At 46.3% G+C, this 24,608-nt stretch overlaps 1 protein-coding gene, 2 non-coding genes and 3 pseudogenes across 5 annotated transcripts; 1 reads left to right on the top strand and 5 right to left on the bottom strand.

The window, feature by feature from the left end:
* The first annotated feature begins 1,513 nt into the window (after nt 1-1,513).
* Nucleotides 1,514-5,158, top strand: LOC125524380 (uncharacterized; annotated as a pseudogene). Its single transcript, XR_015611495.1, has 3 exons — nt 1,514-2,772; nt 2,858-3,004; nt 3,687-5,158. The product of XR_015611495.1 is annotated as an uncharacterized LOC125524380 (transcript).
* A 3,485-nt stretch (nt 5,159-8,643) lies between these two features.
* Nucleotides 8,644-8,716, bottom strand: TRNAE-CUC (transfer RNA glutamic acid (anticodon CUC)). The gene has a single exon. It is a non-coding gene; the product is annotated as a tRNA-Glu (tRNA).
* Nucleotides 8,717-10,169: 1,453 nt separating this feature from the next.
* On the bottom strand, nt 10,170-10,242 carry TRNAE-CUC (transfer RNA glutamic acid (anticodon CUC)). The gene has a single exon. It is a non-coding gene; the product is annotated as a tRNA-Glu (tRNA).
* A 3,638-nt stretch (nt 10,243-13,880) lies between these two features.
* On the bottom strand, nt 13,881-17,570 carry LOC125523287 (disease resistance protein RPM1-like; annotated as a pseudogene). Its single transcript, XR_015610088.1, has 3 exons — nt 16,320-17,570; nt 14,977-16,274; nt 13,881-14,711 (listed from the first exon to the last, which is right to left on the bottom strand). The product of XR_015610088.1 is annotated as a disease resistance protein RPM1-like (transcript).
* A 1,647-nt stretch (nt 17,571-19,217) lies between these two features.
* On the bottom strand, nt 19,218-21,227 carry LOC125521373 (uncharacterized). Its single transcript, XM_048686434.2, has one exon. It carries the CDS (start codon nt 20,769-20,771, stop codon nt 19,893-19,895), a length of 879 nt encoding a protein of 292 aa, XP_048542391.1. The 5' UTR covers nt 20,772-21,227; the 3' UTR covers nt 19,218-19,892.
* Nucleotides 21,228-22,322: 1,095 nt separating this feature from the next.
* LOC147960734 (uncharacterized) lies at nt 22,323-23,159 on the bottom strand (annotated as a pseudogene).
* Between the last annotated feature and the right edge of the window lie 1,449 nt (nt 23,160-24,608).

The following is a 24,608-nucleotide window of genomic DNA, read 5'->3' as shown; positions in this document are numbered from 1 at the left end:
TCAAGGAGGAGACGTCTCTCCCAACCGTACGTGTGTTGAACGCGGATGTGTCGTCCGTTCGGCGCTAGGATCTTCGGTGATTTGGATCACGACGAGTACGACTCCATCAACCCCGTTCTCTTGAACGCTTCCGCTCGCGATCTACAAGGGTATGTAGATGCACTCCTCTCCCCTCGTTGCTAGATGACTCCATAGATTGATCTTGGTGATGCGTAGAAAATTTTAAATTTCTGTTACGTTCCCCAACAGCGGGGCACTGTGGGGTGGATGGGAGAAAGAGAAAAAGAGGAGAGAGATGGGGGTGGGATGGATGGGTGGCTGACAGATGGGCCAGTGCTCGCATGCAGCAGACGGAGGCGGACGAGGAGGCCACCGAAAGCGTTCGCTTTGTGTCCGTTGCGGACCCAAATGTGTCCCAAATTTGGGATGAAAATGGGTCCGAGCGGACACGAAACGGACAGCGGGTGGATGCTGTGTCCGTTTGGGTTGCCCTGTTGGGCCAACTTTTGTGTCCGTATGACCCAAACGGACAATAATAGGTCGCTCCATTGGAGTTGCTCTTAAGGGCAGTGAAGATGAGTGTCGTCCCATGGGTTATAGAAAGCCAGGAAGAAATAAATGTCCCACACTCCATGAGATAATAGGCATGTGTGTGCTAGATGCTCATTTATTTCATGCCCAAATAGGCAAAGTTTGGAGACCTCAACATGTGGATAACCTCGGATGGCCAGACCATCCGCGACAAGTGTCTTACTATGAAGGAGAAGCCACAAAAATATCATACACCGTGGTTTGGCCTTGGACATCCAAATTTCATGGAAAGGAATGGGATTGTAGCGCCAATAAATTATGGTTGTGTGCGAATAAGGTCGAGTATAACCTCGAGGTTAAAGCAATCTAGACAATGAAATCCTCTAGTGCACGATCAAAGTGAACATCTTGAAGCAACCAAAGGAATATACTCGAGAATTTATTGCATAGAAGTGACTGCTCAGAGGGATTGTATCCAACGATTATCGCAGAGCCCATACATCACCGTATTGGCTTGCGCCTAGCAAGCTCAAAAATTGAAGGTGCAGTGTCTTTCAGAGTCTTGACAACTAGCCACCAACTGTCAACGTCTTTCAATTTTCTTAAGCATGTAGTAGAAAGAAAAAGGAGGAGAAGAAGAAGAAGAAGAAGAAGAAGAAGAAGAAGAAGAAGAAGAAGAATAAAGTACAAATTTTCAGAGTTATAAGAGCCACCGCCCTCAACGACAAAATGATAAAACACAACCAGAAAAGATACACAACTAATAACCTCAAAAAAATAAGAACTCGGTATATTTAAAGGCAATGGCGAATCCAAGAAGGAAATGAAGGGCGGGCTGGAAATTAACTGCGAGAAAAAACCAAAGGCCATTTTTGAAAGAAAAAAAATGACATTCTCTCCAAACGCCATTGTCTAATAAGCTCCAAAAAAATCCAGATTACTACTGAAAACATATGTAAAAAATCATGAGCGTGTGGTGCCTGATCATGATATGAACAAAATTTACTCCAAATACTGTACAAGAAAAAAGGTACCCTTGGGTGAGCTTTCTTCTGCCTCCGTGCTCGCGTGTTCCCCATCCTGTACAATCTACTTGTACAGTCAGATCCAACTCCAAGTAAGCGAGCACCAAGTCGAAGCGAGCCATGCGGGACTAGCGGCGGCGCGCCGGAGAGGAGTCGAGGAGGCGGAGGACGAGGTGGTGGGAGCCGGGCCGATCGAGCTTGGCGCTCCCTGCCCATCCAGATCCAGGAGCCGCGGCTGAGGGCGCATCTCAGCGATCGATTCTAGGGTTTCAGCCGACCAATCGGCCTCCGGTTCCGGCCATGGGGTCGCCGCCGCTCAAGCTCAATGTCGGCCGAGATGGGGACAGAATCAGCGCGCTCCACGACGACCTCCTCCTCGGGATCCTCGAGCGCCTCGACCTGCGCGACGCGGTCCGCGCCGGCGCGCTTTCGACGCGGTGGCGGCACCTCCCCTACCGGCTCTCGCGCGTGCACCTCAACGCCGGCCACTTCCACCGCGCCACGCTGCTCGAGGGCATGGGCGCGTTCGAGGACGCGGCGTGCAGGCTGCTGCCCGTGTGTCCTCCTCCGGGCGACTGCAAGAGCCCTCGTGTCATCGAGACCCTCGCCCTCACCTTCTGCGTGTCAGCCCCTCACCTGAGCTCCATCGGCCGCGCCGTTGAGGACGTCGTCAGCCGCGGCCACACCAAATGCTTCCAGTTTGACATATGCTCCCGATGCAAGGACGGCACTAGGCGCACCACCCAGCTGCTCACAGAGTTAGGGAAGCACTTCATGTCATTCTCCAGCGCCTACCCTGTCGCCTTCGGGTGGCTCACGTTTTTTACACTCGAGGACCTCGCATTTGGGGATTCCGATGTCGCAGACCTCATTCGTGGTTGTGATAAGCTCAAGGACCTCAAGCTGAGATCCTGCAGACTGGTTGACCGACACTCTGCGCTCAAGATCGACACGCCGCAATGCCGGGCTTGAGAATCTTTGCTTCACCAGCTTTCATTGCGCACTGATCGAGCTTATCTCCGTCCCTAAGCTCAGGGCATTCTGGTGTTGGAGCTGCAAGAACCCTCCGGTGCGCTTCGGCTATGTTCCTGAGCTTTACATAGTGGAACTCGGTTCTCAGGCCAAGGCATCGCAAGTGCCATTTGCCCTGAGCGAGTGCTTTTCAAGGAGTGCCACAAACCTGTCTAAACTGTATCTCAATTTTGGCTGTCAAATGGTAAGTTAATTTCTCTGCATCTACTATCACATTTTATCCTTTCTACTAATGTCAGCTCTCTATTGTATTCTTGTTCTTGCTGCAGATTTGGATTAAACCAGAACACCCGAAGGAGCTCACTTATATATTCAACAACCTGAATAGTTTGGCGCTTTACAATATCTTTTCTGAGTGTGACCTGAGCTGGACCTTGTTTATCCTTGAAGTTGCACCTGCCCTACAGAAATTCAGAGTATGTCATTACTTTACCTCTTTAAATTTAATCCACATCTTAGTCTTGATGCGACTCACATATTTCCGGAATATTCAGCATTAATAACATAGCAGGAAGTTAAACTAATTTTCAATCGCTCACGGCTCACCAACTCTGATCTATCACAAATATTAAATAGTATTGCTTACATGCCTCATTGTAAGTATTTTTGTAGCAAGACAATGCCGTGTAGACAAAAAAATTCTGCTGAATCGTATTGCATATTAGATTTCTCCGAAAACCCCTCCTTATTTTTTTGGAAGGAGGAAAGGGCTGGCCTCTGCATCGTTTGGTGCACACATCCCTCTATTAAAATTCCTTATTGCAAAGTATCTTGTTGGAAAGAAAACATGTGAGCAGCTGTAATTTCATATAAATCCCTGAAGCACATTTGCATGTCTTACTTTATCTGGGACTCAACTCATGCTGATTCATCCAAAAACTCTACATGGGCCTAAACTTAAATACTACTCCTTCCGTCCCATAATGTAAGACGTTTTTGCAAGCTACATTGTGGGACGGAGGGAGTATTATTGAGCGTATTTCAATATTTTAAGTGACTAAGATATTAAATTGCAATTGTTGTTACATTGTCCTGCATGATTTGGTGGCAAGTTTAATTCTAACATGTGGTGTTTACTTTCCATGTCCATACATGAAGTTATCTCGAACTCAACACCCATGTGCCAAAGTGTCCAAGGACAACCCCGAGAAGACTAACATCGTGTGGGAACCATCCAAGGATTTGAAGCACCTGAACCTGAAGTTATTTATAATGTTTGGGTTCGAGGATGAAGACAAGGCGGCAAACTATATAAGGCTTGTCATGGAACATGCCGTGGGCTTGAAAAGAATCGAGTTGCATGGTAGAAGCCCATGCAATGGGTGCGATGCCATCGACCTTGAGTCCCTGAGAAGAAGATCCCAGGCGGATGAAGCTAGCAGGCATCGGATTAAGGAGCAACTCACGCATGGATCTTCCTCGTCCGTGGAGATAGTAATCTGCTGATGGATATGGTGAAGGGATGATAAATCTCATAAAGCTGCTAGAGCGACGACTGCACGAGGTGCAGGCAGTCGTAATTTTAAGTTCAGTTATTGATAGCCAGAGAATACTTGATTGGCGTGGACCTCGCAGTGTAGATTACTGCAATCTGGATGGATGATTTTGCTTTTGTCCAATTTACGGAGTAATTGCCCATGTTTGTTCTTTGGCATGATTCAAATTCTTGACTTCTTGAGGCTCTCTCTTTCGTGAATGCGTCTTTGGCAACGTTTCCTAGGCTCAGAACGCGACTTGCCTTCTGAATTTCTCTTGTCAATATCAACATCTGACTGAAGCAGCTGTTATGGAAGCCAGCCAGCCAGGTTGACTGAGGCGAGGGTGTAGAGGAAATATTTGTGCACAACTACTGAGAATTTGCCTATTGTATGCTGATTTCGTGCCTGGAGGACTGCCAGAGGCGTTCTCTTTTCAGGATGTGAATTGCCTTTGGGAAACCTTGAGCATCCACCGAACAAGAAAGAAAGTACTCCATGGAGCTCATGGAAGCTGGCCAAATGCGTTTTTTTGCACGCCTCCTGGAAACTTGTAGCTCTAGCAGGAACTTGTAGCGCATCAATGTGCCAACCTGCGCCAGCCAAAAAAAAAAAAATCTCTGAGATGATCTGAGGTTTACACTTACAGGGGAGAAAAAATTGGCTAGAACCAGCAGCTAAGGACAGTCTAAGGTGCGGTTCAGAACCAGCAGCTGTTAGTTTTCAAGTTTAGTTAGAAAGCTTGACTAAATACGTCAAAGAAAACAAAAGGCTGGACTAAATTATAAATACCACTCATTTTGCATTTTTCTACGGGCTGCCGCGGCGACAGTTTCAAGATTAACAAAGAACTGGACAAGTTGTTGGGTGAGTGATCAGAATGTTCGAACCGTTGGAAATTGCACGGGGCAGAAAAAGTTGAACCATGAAACAGCTTTAATTTTGAAAAGACTTCAGAGACTCGATATTTGGACCCATTTTTCTCATAAGGCTCATTTTTCTTCATTGTTTGTACTCATGGAGGATCTAAAAGGGAGTGGAAGGGCGATCGTGGTTTTCGTTTTGAGGCGTGGTGGCTGCAGGAGGAAGGTTGTAGCGAGGAGGTGCGGGGGGGGGGGGGGGGTCGTGGGAAGAGGGTTGCATGGACGGGAGAGGAGATGTTGCCACGGCGATGCGTGCGGTGGCGGGGCGGATGACGAAGTGGGGAAAGGAGGTGGCGGGAGAGCTGGAAGAGAGACTGAAGCAAGCTCGTCGCGACCTGGAGAGGTGTATGCGAGCCCCGGTTAGTGAGGAGAAAATCAGGGAGGAGGCGAAGCTTAGATGCAAAGTGGAGAAGTTAGAGGAGAAGAAGAATATGAAGGCTAAGCAACGGTCGCACGCTACCAAGCTGAAGAAGGGGAATAGAAGCACGAAATACTTCATGGCCGTAGCGTCTGCTAGGAGGAAGGCAAATAGAGTCCGGATGTTGCGGAAGGAGGATGGATCGGAAGTGAAGGAAGGAGGAGATCTCAATAACTATGTTTGTTCATTTTTTCAGGATCTCTTCACCTCGGCACAAGGAGATCGCTTGGCTGAACTCATTGACAAAGTCCAACCGAGAGTGACTGCACCCATGAGGGCTGTTCTGGAGGCGGAGTTCACCCGCGAGGAAATTAAGGCGGCCCTAGATCATATCGGAGACCTCAAGGCGCCGGGGCCGGACGGAATGCCTTCCATTGTCTATAAAAAGCACTGGCACTTTATGGGAGACAAAGTGGTGGATGAAGTCCTGGCGGTTCTCAATGGGGGAGCGATGCCTGAAGGGTGGAATGATAATGTCGCTGTTCTTATCCCTAAGGTGAAGAACCCGTGCAGAATCAAGGATTTGCGCCCCATCAGTTTATGCAACGTGGTATATAAGCTTGTGTCAAAAGTGATTGCAAACCGCCTCAAGTTGATTTTGCCAGAGATTATCTTTGACAACCAGAGTGCCTTCGTGCCAGGCAGGTTGATTACTGACAATGTCCTAATTGCATATGAAATGTCGCACTTCCTGCTAAACAAGAAGGGGAAAGAGGGCATTGTCGCGGTGAAAGCGGACATGAGCAAAGCGTATGACCGCGTTGAGTGGGAATTCTTGAGAGCCATGCTGCATAGCTGCGGTTTGGAGTTCGTTGGGTTGATCTGGTTATGAACTGCGTGACTATGGTCAGATACCGGATCAAGTTAAATGCCGAGCTTACCGAGCAGTTTTCCCCTACCCGCGGGCTACGACAAGGCGATCCTGCTTCGCCCTATCTGTTCGTGATCTGCGCGGAGGGTTTGTCGGCGCTGCTTCATGAGGCCGAGGCAACAGGGCGCATCACGGGCGTCAAAATTTGTCGAGCTGCACCTGTTGTCTCGCATCTCTTGTTTGCCGACGACTCGGTGCTCCTGATCAAGGCCAACCACGATGAAGCTCATGCCCTGCGCGAGGTTTTGGACCTCTATGAAAACTGTTTCGGTCAGTGCATAAACCTGGAGAAATCATCCATCATGTTCAGCCCGAACACTCAAGCTATGGAGAAAACGGCAGTGAAAGACGCTCTGCAGATTCAGAGTGATACATGGAATGATAAATACTTGGGATTACCAATTCATGTGGGCAAATCTAGGAAAAAGGCTTTTGCTTTCGTGAATGGGGCTATGGCCGGCAGGGTGTATGGATGGAAGGAGCGCCTCATCGCTAAGTGTGGTAAAGAGACTCTGGTCACGGCCGTGGCCCAGGCGATTCCTACCTTCGCTATGTCTTGCTTCTACCTCACGAAAACCTTCTATGAGGAGCTGAGTTCACTCCTCGGTGACTACTGGTGGAGCCAGCAGGACAAAGATAGGACCACTCATTGGATTGGCTAGAAGAAACTGACCTTGCCAAAGGCCCAAGGGGGTCTCGGTTTCCAAGACATGTATGCGTTCAACCTGGCGATGCTCTCGAGGCAGATATGGAGGCTCATCCAGTTCCCACAGTCATTGTGTGCTCGAATTTTGCAAGCCCGGTACTTCCCAAACGGCCGACTCCTTGATGCGGTGCCACGAGACGACATCTCTTATGCCTGGAGGAGTTTGTTACATGGCCTCAAGCTTTTCCGCGAGGGTTATATCTGGAGGATCGGTGACAGATCGCAGGTTCAAATCTGGACGGACCCCTGGCTGCCGCGTCCATGGTCCCGGCGTGTGATCACCCCCCGGGGGGCTAACTTGTTGGAGAAAGTGAGTGATCTCATTGATCCGATCATAGGGGCTTGGGATGAACAACTCGTGAGAGATATGTTCTGGCCCGATGATGTCAAACATATCCTTCAAATCCCTCTTCGGGATGGTACTCAGGACTTCATCGCTTGGCACTACGATAAGAAAGGGATTCACTCCGTCAAGAGCGCCTACAAACTCCAGAACCAGCTAGAGCGTACAAAGTGTGATGGGGGAGTGGGTGGAAGCTCACTCGAAGTGGGAAACCTGGAGAGTACAAGTGATGACTCGTGGAAAAGATTGTGGAAGCTGCCATGCCCTCGCAATATTCAGATGTTTGCTTGGCGGCTCAAGCATGATTCCCTGGCTCTCCGCACCAGCGTGGCGAGGAAGGGGATCCCCATTGCCGATACAAAATGTCTTTTATGTGGAAGGGCAGACGAGGATGGCGCCCATCTGTTCATCAAGTGCAAGCACACCAAGGAGGTGTGGAGAGCGCTCGAGCTGGAGGAACAACGAGTCATGTTGCAGAAGTTAGGGCCCGTGCATGCGGTTCTTGATTTTCTTTGGGAGCTTGATGTAAAAAAGCGGCTGTACATCCTCACATTCTGGTGGCTATGGTGGTCCAATCGCAACAAGCTTCGTCAAGGGGAGATGCCTTTGGGTGCTGACACAGTGGCGCGCCGCACGAGGAGCCGTGTGCTCGAATTCATGGAAATCTTTGGGAAGCCAGTCGCCAAGCCTGCACCTGACAAGTGGCGGCCGCCGTCCCATGCAGACTACAAGATTAATGCGGACGGGTCACACGTTCCAGGCCAAGATCATGCAGGATGGGGAGTGGTGGTAAGAACTAAAGATGGCAACCTGGCCTTTGCCCGGGCAGATAGGCAGGAGCACATTTCTGATCCCTTTGCGGCCGAGATCTCTGCCATGGCTCATGCCGTCCATACCGCTGCGGACCTGGGTATCGTCCGGGTAGAACTGGAGACAACGCAGCTTGTGGCTGAAGCCCTGGATATGCAGAAAGTTGATTCATCGACACATGCTGTTGTCATTGAGGACATCAAATACCACCTGAAACTTTGGTTCTCTAAGGTTACTATTTCCGTGTGTAGGCGTAATGCAAATTCAGTCGCTCATGAACTCGCCAATATTGGCCGCTTGTGTGAACCTTACCATTCCTTGCAGTGGGAGTCTGATGTTCCCACCCATGTGGACGTTTGTATCTTGGGCAATCTGCCTAAAAACAGTTAAGTAATAAAGCAAGTGCTTTACTTTAAAAAAAACGGAGTCATCAGCTCATCTCCGGTCTGAACTTTCAGTTAAAGTGACTGTAACCATCTAGACTATGCATGCACAGTAAAAAGGAAAAATTCCGTCGCCGGGACTTGAACCCGGGTCTCTCGGGTGAGAGCCGAGTATCCTAACCACCTAGACTACGACGGATGACTGGCTATAGTCCAACAGTTATCTCCTTATTCGATGGATTGCATTACAATAAGGCTTGCAAGTTGCAACAGATTAAATAGTCCGTCCAGCTGCTGTGCATGGAGCCAGGTCACAGATCGATTTCAGTAGCACGATCGCATGCATGCATACTAACACGATTTCCGCTTCTGAAACATAGACTGCCTAGCGCTTAAAGTTTGCATGTATGCGTACTGATATTTTCCTTTTTCTCTCAGATTAAAAGCTTCATCGCGTGCAGAGCATGGCAACGCTGCCCTGTCGAAGAGAAAGGGGCAGCGGCCACAAGTTCAAACTGCCTATGCCTACCAAACTGTAGCCTAATTGTGCAGCCCCTTTGGTTTTATTTGCATGTCCGAGGTACAATCGGGATGAGATGACACACTTGATTGAAAAGGATGGGTCCCAAGTTCTTGACAGGGCTGTAGACTGACGTATCGCAAGGACAATGGCAAAGTGAGTATATCCATAGTCCTACCTTGCCTGGCTCGACCAATTCAGGAGCTGCTGGTGCCGCCTCGCCCTCCTCCTCTGGACAGGAGAGAAAACGTCTAAACCGCATCTGAAAGAGATGAAGAAGGGAGCCAACAGAGCCACCATCATTTTTCGTACATCCCATGTAAACACATCATCGGTTGAGATCGGTACATACCCTTTCATGCAAAACGTCAAGGGGCGGTGGACCGGCATGTCACGGCCTAATACCGCAAAACAGAAGGCGATGGCTACTCTCGCAATGCTTGCCAGTTGGACCATCTGGAGAAGAGGAATGCTAGAGTTTTTAGAAGAAAAAAAATCGACGCCGCCTTTCTCCATCCTAAAGCTTATTCAAAACGAGGTCAAACTTTGGGTTACCGCGGAGGCTAAGCACTTGAGCAAGATCATACCGCGAGAGTAATTCCATATGTGATTTTCCTTTGACAGTTATGTTGTGGAGCCGTTACTCTGTACTCTAAACACCCTCTTTATTAATGAATGAGGCAAGTCTTTTTCCTTGGCTTTAAAAAAAGGTTAGCGTCATAGTGCAAAGTATCGTAGAAGTAGTATCACAGATGGTTTTCATAAGATGATAATTCTGAGTGATCAGAATGTTCTAACCATTGAAAATTGCACACCGTAGAAGTAGTATCACAGATGGTTTTCATAAGGTGATAATTTTCAGTGATCAGAATGTTCTAACCATTGAAAATTGCACATGGTAGAGGAAAAGTTGAACCATGAAACAACTTTAATTTTGAAAAGACTTCAGAGACTCAATGTTTGGACCCATATTTCTTCTTTCCTAAACGTAGTCATCAGCTCGTCAGTCAAAAGTTAGGCAGACAAGCTCAAGGCCCTCATGAAAGGAGCCGGTTTGAAGGGCAAATCCGGTCTGAACTTTCAGTTAAAGTGACTGTAACCACATAGGAAAAAAGGGCACAAAAATAAAAAATTCCGTCGCCGGGACTTGAACCCGGGTCTCTCGGGTGAGAGCCGAGTATCCTAACCACCTAGACTACGACGGATGGTTGGCTATCTTTTAAGAGTTTACCGACTTAACACTCAATCAACTATTCTCAGAGGCGCATCACAAGTCTCTGCGGCAAACAGATAGTCCATCCAGCTCCTGGGCATGGAGGCAGGTCATAGATCAATTTTATGATTTTCCCTTCTTAAACATAGACTGACAAGTGCTTCAAGCTTGCATGTATGCGTCTCATCGCGTCTAGGGATTCCTGAGTCCTGCGCCTGGGTAGACACTCTGCAAGGGATAAGAACAGTATAGCTATTTCGCGGATATTGGGGTTGCATGGTATCCCTCAAAGATACCTATTGAACTACCAGCCTTCGGTGGCTTATATAAACGCATAACAGCTCTCCACCGAGGGCGGAGGTCATGGCAAGCATGTGGCCATAATGTACGTTTTGAATAAGGTCAAACTTGTCTGATCAAATCTGGACTTGTACAACCTCGCACCCCTGGCGTCGCCTCCCCCCGGGCGACGCCAGGGGCCCCAACCCTAGCGCCTCCAGTACCTCTCCCTCCACCCCCTCGTGCCGCCGCTGCCGCCGGCGTGGGCCGCGGTGGCGGCGGGCCCGGTGCCAAAGGTCCTGGGCGGGGGAGGCGGCGAATCCCATCTGAGGCGGCGGGGGCGGCCCTTCTCATGAGATCCAACGGCGGCGGCTAGGACGGAGTATCCGGGCTGTGCGGCGGGGGCCCGAGCACCATCGCCGGCGGAGCGGCGGCCCTGCATGGACGGCGGCGGTGGCAGTGCCCCATCCGGCGAGGTGGGCTGTCCTGCTCGTGATGGTGACGACCGCTACTGCGGATCCAACGCCCCGTTTGGATCCGTCGCGGGGAGGCCTTTCGGTGACCAGCGGCGCGTGGAGGGACCGGTGAGGAGATGCCGGTTCTCCGCCGGAGTACCGACGGCAACATACGTCTTCGTGGTGAGGTTCCGTTTGGTTCCAGCCAGCCACGAGGTCGGGAAGACATGGCTTCCGATGAAAATCGCGCCAGACTGTGGTCTTGGCAGACGATGGCGGCGTCTCAGACGTCGTTTCCTTCTGGAGGCATCGTCGTTGCAGGTCTCATCAACCTGATCGGGAAGTTCCGGGGGAAACCCTAGATCTGTGTCTACCGGATCGGACGATGACGGTGCTATCAGTATCGTTCTCCCTCATGGGGGCATCATTTTGGAGTGAGTGCTGGTTGGAGGGGACAAGAGGAGGAGCGGTGTTTCATCTGCTTCATTGATGACGGCGGATCTCGGCGGCGTGGCGCAGTGGAGACTTGGCGCCTGATGAGCAAAGATGGACTCGCGCAGGAGGGTGACGCTGCCTGGCGTCATGGTGGCGGCGGCGGCAGTTGGACCGGCCAAGGTTGATGCAGCAGTACAGCTCTGAAGATGAATTCGTGGCAGGTGGCTGCGGCGGCCTCATACCCGACAGGGGTCCTGGTTGAGAAGCACGCCGGACTGGTGGGTGCCCATACCCGGCAGGCGTCCTGGGTGGGACCTCAAGTCTTTAGATGTTTAGGTTTGGCTGCGTGGTCTGTTTGGTATTAGGCCCAGACTTTCAGCGCCCCTACATCAACTCGATAGGGATAGCGACAGTTGTTGCTTAGTTTGGTGGCTTTAGTCTTATTGTTGTATGACTTTGTACGGTCTTGTGTCAATAATTAATAAAGTGGCCGTATGCATCGTCCAGATGCAGAGGCCGGGGGTCGTCCTCCTTTTCTAAAAAAAAAATCTGGACTTGTACAAAATTGAATGACTATTATAACACTACTATTAGTTGGCAACACAACTCATGGTGAATTCATCTCATGATAAAATATATGAATTCTAGTTCTACCAACCTTCACTTGACCAATTAATGTTTCACTCTTTATATATGCGACTCTACCTTCACATGAATAGATAGCAAGCTCAGTTTTACCCGTTGGCAACACTAAGTTAGCATAACAAATAGGTGAACGCTACACACAATGACAAGAAAAGAATGAGAAAACAAGAAAGATATATAAGAAACACTGTGAGAACAGGAGACATCAGTACATTTGGAAGAATAAGAGATAAGTCAGGGATAGGAAGCAACTTTCATAGTTTATTTTGACAAGAGCATCACATTGCAGACATGTGCCTTCTCCTAGCAAATTCCGAGTATCTTTGAATTTGTTGAGGGCACATCTCAAGTTCTCGAGATTACTAGCAAATTATTTTTTAATTTTTTATTTGATGAATCTTGCTTTATAAGGTGAAAAACAAAATTCTAAAGATCACCGAGAAGACATAAGTTTCACAGCTGGATCAAGATTCGCTACCATGTTCAAGTCTTGTTTTGTAATGAAATTATAGTACTAGCATGAAATTATCATTTTGTGGTTCACCATCTTCTTAATGAATTTATATCTATGCGTGGTGATTTTTCTGTCTACTGAACGAGACCCTATTATCGTACACACGGATTGCATCTAATCGGTGTCAAACACCTTCTTTGCAATTCATTTACACGTTCCCTCCCTCCTGTCCAAAGGCAGATGAGGCCATCGTGGCTCGGCCGAAGAGAACAGAGCTAGGACTGCAAATCTATCTATTACTATCACATTGTCAATGTACTTGAAGGTCTAAACCCCTGTCAATAACCCGCGGCCCTTCGGAATGTTTTTCACAAGCGACATGCAAATAACTTCAAAGGGGCTGAATAATATCTAGTTTTTCCCTGGCCGGTATTTTTCCATAGTAAGCAGTATTATTTTTAGTGTCAGGCAAAACACCACACTCCGCTGATCAGATCGTCATCCCTGATTTCCTTCTTTAATAGAGTGTTTTCCCCGATTTCATATATCAGAAACCATAGCAATAGAGAAGAGCCTAGCCCGAAGGAAAAGAAAAAACACAAACAAGTAGAAATGAGGCTACAACTTTGTCAGCTAAACCACGGAATTAACAACATCCAGGCAAAAAACTGGCCTCTCAGTAAGCACAGAAGTACTGGCGACAACTGAAAAGATCAAGTTCAGATCACCATCTTCATAAGGATCAGCGCAACAGCACTATGTACCTGAAAAGCTCGGGTACCAATCACCATCTTCACAGGATCACCAGTCTTCTTGCAGTGGTGCGCCATGCCTTTGCAGCAATTTGGCTCCCCAGTTGAGAGCATTTTTGATTTGGCTCCTTTATCTGCAAAATTGACCACGCGGTCATCAGATGGCCTGATCAAATTAGAAACAGCAACAGGATTATCAATCCGTATGGAACAAAAGCAGCCGTCATCACGGCGCCTCCATAGGGACAACAAGACTGCTGCCATGCCAACAGATATCATCACTTTGCTTTGTCAATGGAATTTTTTCGACAGGCTACCAAACAAGTGATCAACAGAGACAGGCCTAGTTAAATCAAATGCGTAGCAGGCAACATTCCACACTATATCTAGCTAATGAGCACAAGAACAGGAGGCAATCAGTAGTCTCTTTAGCTCCACAATTGATCCCCCTATGTATAAGCACATCTTTTCTCAAAATAGTTTTCTTAAGAAGCAGGCACAGGAAAACTCGAATTCTCAAAGGGATCTTTATCTTCCACAGAAGTTAACGTGGAAAAGAGATTCAACTGAAAAACCAGCTGGACCCAGCCTCTATTTCACTGAAACTGCAGCTTCAGATAAACTACAGTGTTGAAAATGTTTTTAATTCTGAACCAACTCTTCAGGTTCTCACCAGCGAGAGTCCTTCTGAACTGAAAGTCATTCCACCCCCTGTTAATAACTTCAGCAATAGTCATTCCAGTTTCAGAACAAATGTTATACAGGGCACTGAATCTGGAAGATAGAGCTTGACCACCATGCCGATTATTCTCTCAGAATCTAGTTCCCCGCCCATCTCCAACCACTCTAGAACAGAAGTGATAAAAGAGGTCCCTCACTTCTAAAAAGCCCTTGCCAAAAAATGAGAATCTCCAGGCTTCGCCTGCACCCAAGAGATAAGTTTCAGAAGCCAAGTATTTCTTTCTCAGTAAATTTTGCCATAAGCCATCCTCAGATTCCAACTTCCAAAGCCATTTTGCAAGTTGAACCACTTTCATACAAGTGTCAGGAATACTGCACCTTCCGCGGCATGCGTGGTCATAGATAAAATGAGGCCACGACTAACTAATTTGCAGTCTATTTCAGCTCTTTATATACATGCATGGTGGAATTTGCAGGTATTTGCACTCTGCTGGCGGTGGCTGTTACATTTCTATGAGATTCAACTTTTGCTAAGACATGCAATCTTCAATTACAGAACACATGCTTCCTCCCCCATGCAGAAGGTTCGGTTAATCTTTGTCGACAATAATCTCATCTTTGAGATTTATGTACAGTAGGTCAAGGGATTGCTCTACACAAGAACTTCAACTATACAAATCTCCTACCTAAAGCTCCCAGCAGTCTGTGCCACAAAAGCCATACTTCTTTGCAAGGTGTGGCAGAAGAACCGACTTGTTCACTGCAATGTTAATAAAAATTAACCATTTACAATCTGGTAAGAAAGATATCAGTGGTAAGAAGAGAGTAGGAAAAAATTGGAAGTATGTGACCACAAAAGCTTACATTCATTCCATTGCAAGAAATCTTTTGTATCATGTTAAAATGAATAGGAAAAAATTAGAAGTATGCTTGTCCTAATATATATTATTAGTGAATAAAAAACTGATCATAACCACAGTTTGCTCAAGGTATTGACACACTGCATATAGAGCCATGGAGGTTACCTGCTTCGGAATCGAAGGGGTCAAAACTCTGGATGTTCGGTATATGCTCAACTATGTCACTGTCATCTCCTTGTATCCTATCCATGAACTTTGTTGGCATATTTGTTAGAAGCATCTTCTGTAGTGTCTTAATGTGCTTGATGCCTTGGGGCACTAGCTTTAGACCCCTTAGACCAGCAAATTCCAAAGTATGTAGGACCTTCATTTAGATGTTCCATGTCAAGTAATGCAAGAGAGCTGAGCTTGGGAAACCACCCTGTGTGAAATGTTAATCGGTCCCCGTCGTAAGTCCTGTAAAGATTCAGATCAACTAGATTCAGCATGTGAGCAAAGGAGCTAATGGGATCTTTCTTCAGACAGCAATAGTCAATTTTCAGTGTAGTGAGCTTGTCAAAACTTGCAAACATCTTTGGGAGCACTCTCTCATACAACCTTCCTCTCAACCAGAAAAACTTCAGATTTGGTAAGGGCTTTAGCATTATCAAGTTAAGAACCTCATCCTTGCTGCTAGCAAAAATAACCAACCTACTGAGGCTAGGGATCTTGTCCAAGGAGTCACATAAATCTGCAATATAGTCTTGATGCATTTTTATTATGCACAAACTTCTCATCAGTGTCAGGTTCCCAAGCTGGGTAAGCAGAATTTTATTGGCTGAAACAGACTGTAGGCTCTGCAGATCCTCTAGACGACAAATATTGCACGAAATATTTGCAGCAGAAAAACAGTCGAATATCCTTTCTTGAACATCGTGGAGCATGTATACATACAGATGCCTCAATTTAGTAAGGAGTGTTATTTCACATGGCAGCTGTTCCACGTAGCTGAACCTACGGTCCAGAACCTGTAGGTTCCGAAGTTTCCCGAACGATGCTGGTATATGCTTAACCTTTGCATGAGCTAAATCCAAATAGTGCAAATTAAGTAACTCTGAGACAACACCTGGCATTTGATAAATGTTAGCAAACCTTAGAGACAGGAGTCACAGGACCCGGAACAGTCTGAAATTTGATGAAATGTCATTTATCCAAGATGATGCTACTTGTGTGTCAAACAAAATGAAAGACCGGATCCGAGACACTGCAGCAACCTTTACAAACTGAGCATCTTTCTGGATGCATAAGCGGCGGGCTTCAGAGGTTACTTGGGTGATGCCAGAATTGCCATATACAACTGCAAGCTTCTCTCTTTTTGCAACAATCAGACATGCGTCACGCACAAGGTCATGCATTTGAAATGATCTAGCCCTTCCATGCACATTCATTTCTGTAACTTCAAGAAACCTCTGAAGCAACTTCCTCCATTGTCATGCCAGCTCCTCTTCCTTCCTTGACACAAATCTAGCTAGTTGCCAGCTAAGCTGGTTGTAGAAAGAGCTCCATTCTTGCTCCTCTAATTCTCGGTACGATAACAGGCTCCTCTAATTGTCCTTGGCATTTTTTTTTACAATTTTCTCTGCCCAAAGTCTCAGATTTACTGAACATACTTTGTGTTCTAATCTACGGATTGCCTTTTGACAGAAGAAGAAATTTAAGCTTCACAACTAATCCATCATCTGCTAACAAAGCAACGTCCTTTTTGCGAGTTGTCACTAGTACCCTACTTCCACGATCGTTTCTTACAAATGAACAGAATAACCAGCCATGTTTATCCCATACATCATCCAAGACAATGAGATATTTCCTGTCACACAGGTAGCTCTGAAGTTCCTCGATTAGTCTTACATGACTCATAGTCTCGATACCACTAGCGATGTAAGCTCTTTGGTCCATCAGCTGCTTCATGATTTGCCTCACTAGGTCTTCAACTTGACAATTCTGAGATAGAGTAACCCATGCAAAACAATCAAACATCCTGCTAATTCTTTTAATTTTGTAGATACTGCTCGCTATGGTTGTTTTGCCTAAACCTCCCATACCAAGGATGGACATGATCGATCGGTCTTGCCGCTCCGACAGTAACCATTGTGTCAACCTTCCAATTTCGTAGGCATTCCCCACTAATTCAGTATCATCAGATAGGCAAGGAGAATCTGATACAGAGAGCTGCCTGGCATATTGCGACGTGCTACTCCTGCCCGGTTCTCCTACGGAAATGCCATAACGATCTTTCACTGTTGATAGATGCTGAATTCGAGTTTCTACTTGATCAATCTGGCTTGACAGGCTCTGCCATGCTGCAAAGCTCTTTGCCTGATGGAATTTCCTCTTGAAGAAGTTGTTTATGACCACGGCTTGCGTAGTAAGGAAACTATACTCGTCAATGATCTCTTCTACCTGATGTGCAACATTTGTAACTTGGTCCAGCCAGGCATCAAATGTCTTCTCACCAGCATTCCGTGTGCGAACCTGGCCAATAAATGCCTGCAGAATCGTGAACTCGCCCACGATCTGTTTCATGCCATGATCGAAATCAGTGACAGCCGATGCTTCCTCCGCCACCTCTGTTCTCAGCTTCTCTAACGCCCCTTCTCCCAGGATCAGGGCAACTTTTTTGAGAACGAGAAACAGAGTGTCTGCCATTAATGCTCCCCTCAGAATATTAGCACTGCAGTGCAGACTAGCGCTACATCATTGGACAAGCTTCATGTAAATGCATCTCCTCAATCCTGCACAAATTGAAATGATGACACAGTTAGTCGTGGCGCCACATGGCTGTGGTGATAAGTATCACATATCACTGCAAAGTCCAGTCTGAACCAACATTTTAGATCATGGTCGGCATAGTCGCAGCAAAGCTATCGTGAAAACAACTTCCTGTGTAAACAACATAAGACGTTTAGAGTCTTGACAGGGAGTATTTCTTATCATCTTTTAATACTGAAATGGAAATAAGACTAGCTTTGTCAAGAATAGTTCGTTGGTTGATTTTGTAGATCTAAGCAAGTGACTTAGCTAGTTAGATGAAGTTAGGGATAGGTGTCATGAACATCCACAAGGAAAATGCGATCAAGAAGGGAGAAAACAAGAAAAACTACACATCAGAGCTCACAACAATCTTCTGTTTTTAGACATAAAGAAGTTCAGAAAGATCTTGGAAAGAATGATGCTATGATTCTTTTCAGTAATAGGAGTACTGCATTACTGCTTCATCATCCAACAACCCAACAGAAAAATGCAGCAGAAACTATGATGAGAGAAGCAGCAGCAAAGAATTGACAGCGTCTACAGAACTCCAATCTTTTGTCTGGGATCCAAGCTGTTGTCTTGCATTCAAATGGCATAATGTTTCTGCAGTCGCATGCCATCTCAGAGTCACAAAAACATCCACTCCAGGGCGCGTCTTCGAGCACAAGACCCTGCAGGAGTCTGCTGTCCTGCAGCTCATTAAGCAAGACCTTCTTCAACCTGCACTCTCAGCTCACTGGCTCTCAGATGTTGAGAACTACCCGCCACCTGAACCAGATTAATTTTTCATACTGTTTTGTTTCTTACGGTGAGGGATACACCTAAAAACCAGCTCTGTAACAGACTATCTGTAACTTTCTTTACTCCTTAATATATCGGCAGTAACTGCCATTCCCTCAAAAAAAATGCCATGATAGGTCAGGCTGTAGTATGGGCTGTACCAGTGCTAACTACGAGTACATGATAAACCACCTTGTTCTCTGAAATGTAGACAGAGGATCTTGCTGACGATAGGATATGTAGGAGTGAATTGACAATCTAAATTGGTTTGTCATGTGACATACCATCAGGTACTGATTCGACATGTACGTTCCATGCTAACTAACGCAAGCGATGATTGCCCAATGAGTTTTTGCAACAGGTCTCCCTCTCATCATATTGTCACAAAGTACAGAAAGAATTTTGAGCAACCTTAAAATTGACCAAATAGGGTATGTAAGAGTAGGGAGTCTTAACTGAATATGTAAGACCGAATATCTAAGATTGTTGTTGCATGGTGCAAGAGTAGGGTGTCTTAACTGAATATGTAAGACTGTTGTTGGACATAATTGGAATGACAAGCTAACAAGATATGAAAAAGCCAAACCTATTTGTCAAATAGCTGCACTATGATGGTACCTTTTTCACACTCTTGCCAATTTGATTGCAGTATCTCAATCCAAAAAACCTTCCAACCAATAACTGTCCCAAACATGGTTATGTGGCTCACCACTCAAACGAAGCATTGTGAAATCAGAGATGAATCCATTGGACAGCAGAATGATTTAAGAAGACATAGATGCATACAGCAAACATACATACATTCAGACAGAAAGTTACTCAAATGCTCTGCAAAATTCAGGCCAACAATTTTCTCATTCATATCCAAAATTGATTACAGTATGACTTGATAGTCTTGATAGTCGGTACATCAAGGACTTGCTTAGCTCAAAGCTTCACCCACACATACACACAAGAGTTCACTAACCAATGTTACTCTTCGGAAAACTGCAACTTTAACTCACTAAGATGCCAATGCCTAAGAATCCAATTCAGCCAAGATTAATTTTACAGGAGAGTCAGCATAGTCTCCAAACGCTAGGCAGCTCACATGATTATGTGTGTATCGACAAGTTCAATTCTACTCCTTTTACCTGCTACAAGCCGGGTAGCAAACAGGCGTTTTGGATTTTGCGGCGAGTGCGTTTTACGCTCTGTCTCGTGCCGGAATTGCAGTACATGAGTTTCCTTTTTAGGCTCATCTGCTTTAGTTTGATTTATTGAAAATGCCCTTTATTTACTTAAACCCTTAACTTAGGACCAGGTGCGGATGTAGTGTAACTATGCCGTACACATCTTAACAAGGTTTTTGCTGCCTAGCTAGATGGAGACTCTGCTGACACTCTTGTAAAATTACTAGTGACTGAAAGGGATTCAAAGGACACTAGAAATCTTGGTGATTAAGTGCAGAACCTAGAGATGCAAAGATTAAATGAAACTCATGTGTGCATGGTTTAGGAAGCTATAAAAGACTAGCAAGGGCGTAATACCACTGGACGCAGCCAAGGAATTGGTTGCTTCCTTGGTGCTGCAGCGACGACACGGTTTTGCTTGGGAATCTTGCAGCTGAGCTCCCCCATCCCCCTTCTTGCGCGCAGAGTTGAAGCTGCTGGAGTCGCCTTCTTCACACCGGGCGCAGCAGCAGTGAGAGGCAGTGGTGTAGAGCCGACGAAAGAGCGAGCCTTGGAAGCGACGGGACAAGAGACCTTCTTCACGGGCGCAACAGCAGTGGCAGGCAGGCAGAGTGGAGCCTTGGAAGCCGGGCGCTTGCGGTGGTGGCAAGCGAGCTCCTCGTCTTCAGCCATCTGGCGTCCACGGGCACGGATCGCGCACCGGGCATCCACGGGGTCAGCACCAGCAGCAGCCGGCAAGGTGGTGGCAGGCCCAGGGCGCGCGGCGGAGGCAATATCAGTGGCATCGAAGGAGCCGGGCATCGCCGGCGCATGGCTGCGTTCTCCGTGGTTGACACACCAGACACGGACGGGATCAGCACGGGCCGCCTTGGCAGGAGCAGCGACATCAGATGCGGCCGCGTGGCGATGGGGACGCCCTCCGTGGTCGACGCCGTAGCGGCGGAGTTCTTGGGCGGCTGCGGCGGCCTCCTTGGCGAGGCCGTCTTCCTCGAGACGGCGCTGGAAGTCGGCGTCCCAGCGGGCGAGGGACTCCCGGGACTCACCGGTGGCCTTGGCAAGCCTGTGCTTGGTCCAGTACTGGAGCACCCTCTCGAGGGCGCGCGAGGACACCCGCGTCTCCAGCGGGAGGGCTTGGGCGGCGGCCGGGCGATAGTCCCACGCCGGAGCGACGAGCACCTTGCCGTCGGAGCTACGGAGCTGGAGCACCTTCGCCGCCATCGATGGCGTGTCCTGGATTGGATCTGGGGATCGGGGAGGGAGGCGAACGAATCCAGTTGGAGCCACTGCCCCCACCGCAAGCGCTTTTATTCATCGGAGAGCTCCTGGTTCTTGCCGGACTCGAATTACCAGCTGTCGCCGGCTGAACTGGAAATGAACTCGAACTCGAATTCACAGGGGGCGCTCTTGGCCGTGCACCACCCGAGCGGGGCAGGCGATGCCACCGCGCTGGTCCGACCAGCGTACGGGTCGGCCGGTGGCATCCGCGTCTCGGCGTGCGGCCGTCAGCCGGCGCAGGCGCAGGTACCCGAGCTCCTCCACGAGGCCGTCAGCCGGCGCGCCCACACGGCGCGGCTCTGTTCCTCTGTTCTCCTAGCTTCTTCCTCTGTTCCTTTTCTTGGCTCCGGCCTCTCGGGCTCTGCTGCTGCCGAGGACATTTTTTTTTCTAACATTATCAAGACTTTTATTCCTCAAATGATCACCATATCGTTTGCAAGAGAGACCGAGAGAGAGAGGCATTTTGACACATAGGAGCATATGCTCCCGGTTTTAAAAATATGTTTTAAATATATTTTGAAATGTCACAAAATTCTGACAAAATGATTTTCAACTACATTTTGACATTCTACGTGCACAGAATCTCGTTTTGCAGAAACCGATAACTTTTGTGTCACATGTCAAAAAGACAAATTTTAATGTGAAAAAGGCTTTTCATGAGACATTATTTTATGTTTTTTACACAAGGCGTATAGAATGACGGGACTTGGCGTACGTACAAACAATGTTGAGATGTACGTGTCAAATTTGCGTTTGAATTTTTTTGAAATTTTGAAATATATTTTTCAATGGCAGGAGTATATGCTCCCATGTGGCAAAGTGAATTTATTTCAATTTTCAGAAGTTCTAGTAGTAGTGTAGTACTATAAGAATTAAAAAAAAATCACACTCCACTAACCTAATAACCATAAGTATCTCAAAAAATTCACGTCCTTTCATTCAACACGTGGCACCCCATTTATGTTGTCCTTATTCTTCTTCTCACCCTCGTTGATGGTGGCCTCTGTGCTCAAACAATCACAATGTGTTTGAATCTTGTCAATCCTTAGGCATCTCTCTCGTCATAAGATGAGAAATCTATACTTTTTCATGTGAGGTTTTGGCGAGGCGTGCATGCGTGGTTATAGATGGTCCCTTTCGTCTCTGATCCTGATTTTGCTGACTTGTTCATTTTTAATCCGCCTCGGCATCGGTATGAAAAAAGTGAATCATGCGCTATTGATTAAGGTTGCATCCTAAATTATTTTTTTAATGGTTAACATGTAAAACTAGCCCATTCCCGCGCGGCGGCACGCCATGCCTGTCGATACTATGCGGTGATAATTTCCTGTTATCTTGTTTCATTTATAACCAAAATAAGGTTGATCCAACAACCATATATTACATAGAGCACAACTTCATATATATGCTGGTTTGGCTAGTACACGCATGTTGTTTACAGGTTGGTCCACCAAAATCACTACACTACGTAATACATATCGCACTAACTGTCATCTACAGTCTTAAGATAATCTCTCTATAAACTAGATTCCTAGTCCCAAAAGATGGACATCCATGATCATCCTCAATCAAGAACTTGAGACCACTGCGTGAAGTAACACGTGATACTGCAACATACAGTTGTCCATGCGAAAATACCGGCTCTCGTAAATATACGCATATCTTAGACATAGTCTGCCTTTGGCTCTTATTGATCGTCATAGCATAGCACAACCTTATTGGAAATTGACACCGTCGAAGTGTAAAAGGCTACTTAGATCCCACCGAGTTTAAAACTATACGGGGAACGCATACGCGTTGCCCTTTGTTAGAACCAGTGATAATTTCTCCTTCCAGAACCCTATCACCCAGTCGAGTAATAATCAATCATGTTCCATTGCACAAACCCAATGATTGATCAATACTCCTGAGAAGCATAATAGGAACTCCAACTTTGAGAGAGATCTTATAATGAGGAAAATTATTTATAATAATAGAGTTTAATACTTTGGGAGGATAGAATAGTTCCACTTCATCAACAGGATCCGTAGATTTTGATATAGAATCATAACTTAAGCAATCCGTAGACATTCCAGGTACACGCTTAAAGACAACATCATTTATTTTATCCACAACTAAATTGGTTGGACAAACAATAGCACGGCGTGATAAATAATCACCATCATTATACTTCAAGTAGAACATATTGTATACGTTGTCCACAACAATTTCCATATGATCTATTGTGGGAAACAACAACATATCTTCAGGGATAGAAGTCCATGATGGAGAAGAATCATCGCCTTTAGAATCATCGTGCTTGGCAAGATAGCGTAGGATTGCAAGCCGCATATTTGTATGAAGTTTACGAACTTTAATGTATGGCCAAAGTGGAGAAGAAATCAATGATGCATCAATAATATCCTCTTTCGTACCGCCCTCCACGACAGGCAAAATTTGCCTAAAATCACCGCCTAATAGCATTAATTTCCCTCGAAACGGCAACATGCCATTATTTTCATTATGGATAGATAAAACATCTCTCGATGTTCTATCCAAAACTTCAAAACATAGAAGGCTAGTCATTGGAGCCTCGTCCCATAGAATAAGAGACGCCTGCTGACACAGACCACCGAGCATCGAGCTTCTAGAAATGGAACGCTGAGAACGCTCATTAACATCGAGCGGAATTTTAAACCTTGAATGACCAGTTCGTCCTCTAGGGAGCAGCAAAGATGCAACACCAGATGAAGCCACAACAAGTACAACATGACGCTCGGACCTAAGTGCAATGATAGAATTCCATAAAAATGTTTTACCAGACCCTCCGCATCCAGAAACAAAGTAAACACCACCCTTATCTCCATAAACTGCAGATACTACTTCATGATGTATACTTCTTTGTTCGTCGTTTAACTTGCAATATAGTGTGTCGGCTTCAATGGCCAACTTAGCAGCATCGTAGCTCAATTCCTCAGCTACCAATCTGTTGAAACATTCGTCATCAGTCGGAATTGTACGGGAGGTCAAGTTGAATGAGGCTAGGCATGACCCATTCTTTGTAAACATGGAAGCTAATTCACAAAGAAGACAGTCTTGAAGGTAATCTAACGGCACGTCATATCTAGAGTTGCCAAGTGCAAGGGAAAGTCTATATGATATATCCTTAGCCATGCTTGGCTAGAATCGTTCAAATAGGGCCCGACCGTTTCCAACTTCGCAGTGAAGAAGGACAGTCATGAAAAGATGGCGTAGCTGAAACGGACTTGCCCACATGATAGCTTCATCAAAGAGTTTAAACCATTCGTTGTCATCTCCTACTAAACCCCTTGACTGACATGCTTCCTTAAATGTATCATAAAGTCGACCATTATGCCTTCTTAAATCCTCAAAGCTGGTTGCACCAGGAACAATCATAAGCAGCATCCGCAGAAAAAACAGCTCACTGGTTCCTGGATGCACATGATAAATACGTTCAATCTTACTTCCAAGCTTTTGCTTATGCTTTCTCTTTGTCCACACGTTATCACTTTTGTTCCAGACCCACTCACTTGGGAAATCAAGATAAGTCAATGACCTAGCTGATTTATGTTGCTGATTGGTAACAAACCACTCTGTTAACATTGTTTTTAAAGATGATGGATTATTTAAAACATTTGGGACAGAGGTAATAAATATGAAGACCTGCACCAGGTTGCCCTTTAGGTAGTAGATATGAAGAGATAATTACTTAAGGCATAATATCTATTGCTTAAGGCATGTACAATGGTTGATAATACAGTCTTATCTTAAGTCTTGCAA

The sequence above is a fragment of the Triticum urartu genome, chromosome 7A (assembly GCF_056163025.1).
Source record: "Triticum urartu cultivar PI428250 chromosome 7A, HENAU_Tu73, whole genome shotgun sequence".
NCBI classification, from domain to species: domain Eukaryota; kingdom Viridiplantae; phylum Streptophyta; class Magnoliopsida; order Poales; family Poaceae; genus Triticum; species Triticum urartu.
The sequence above is the reverse complement of the archived record's forward strand: the minus strand, read 5'-3'. Positions and strand labels throughout refer to the sequence as shown.

Bases quoted from the DNA above. Each gene is read 5' to 3' on its own strand.
- LOC125521373 (XM_048686434.2), bottom strand. From the start codon at position 20,771: ATGGCGGCGAAGGTGCTCCAGCTCCGTAGCTCCGACGGCAAGGTGCTC.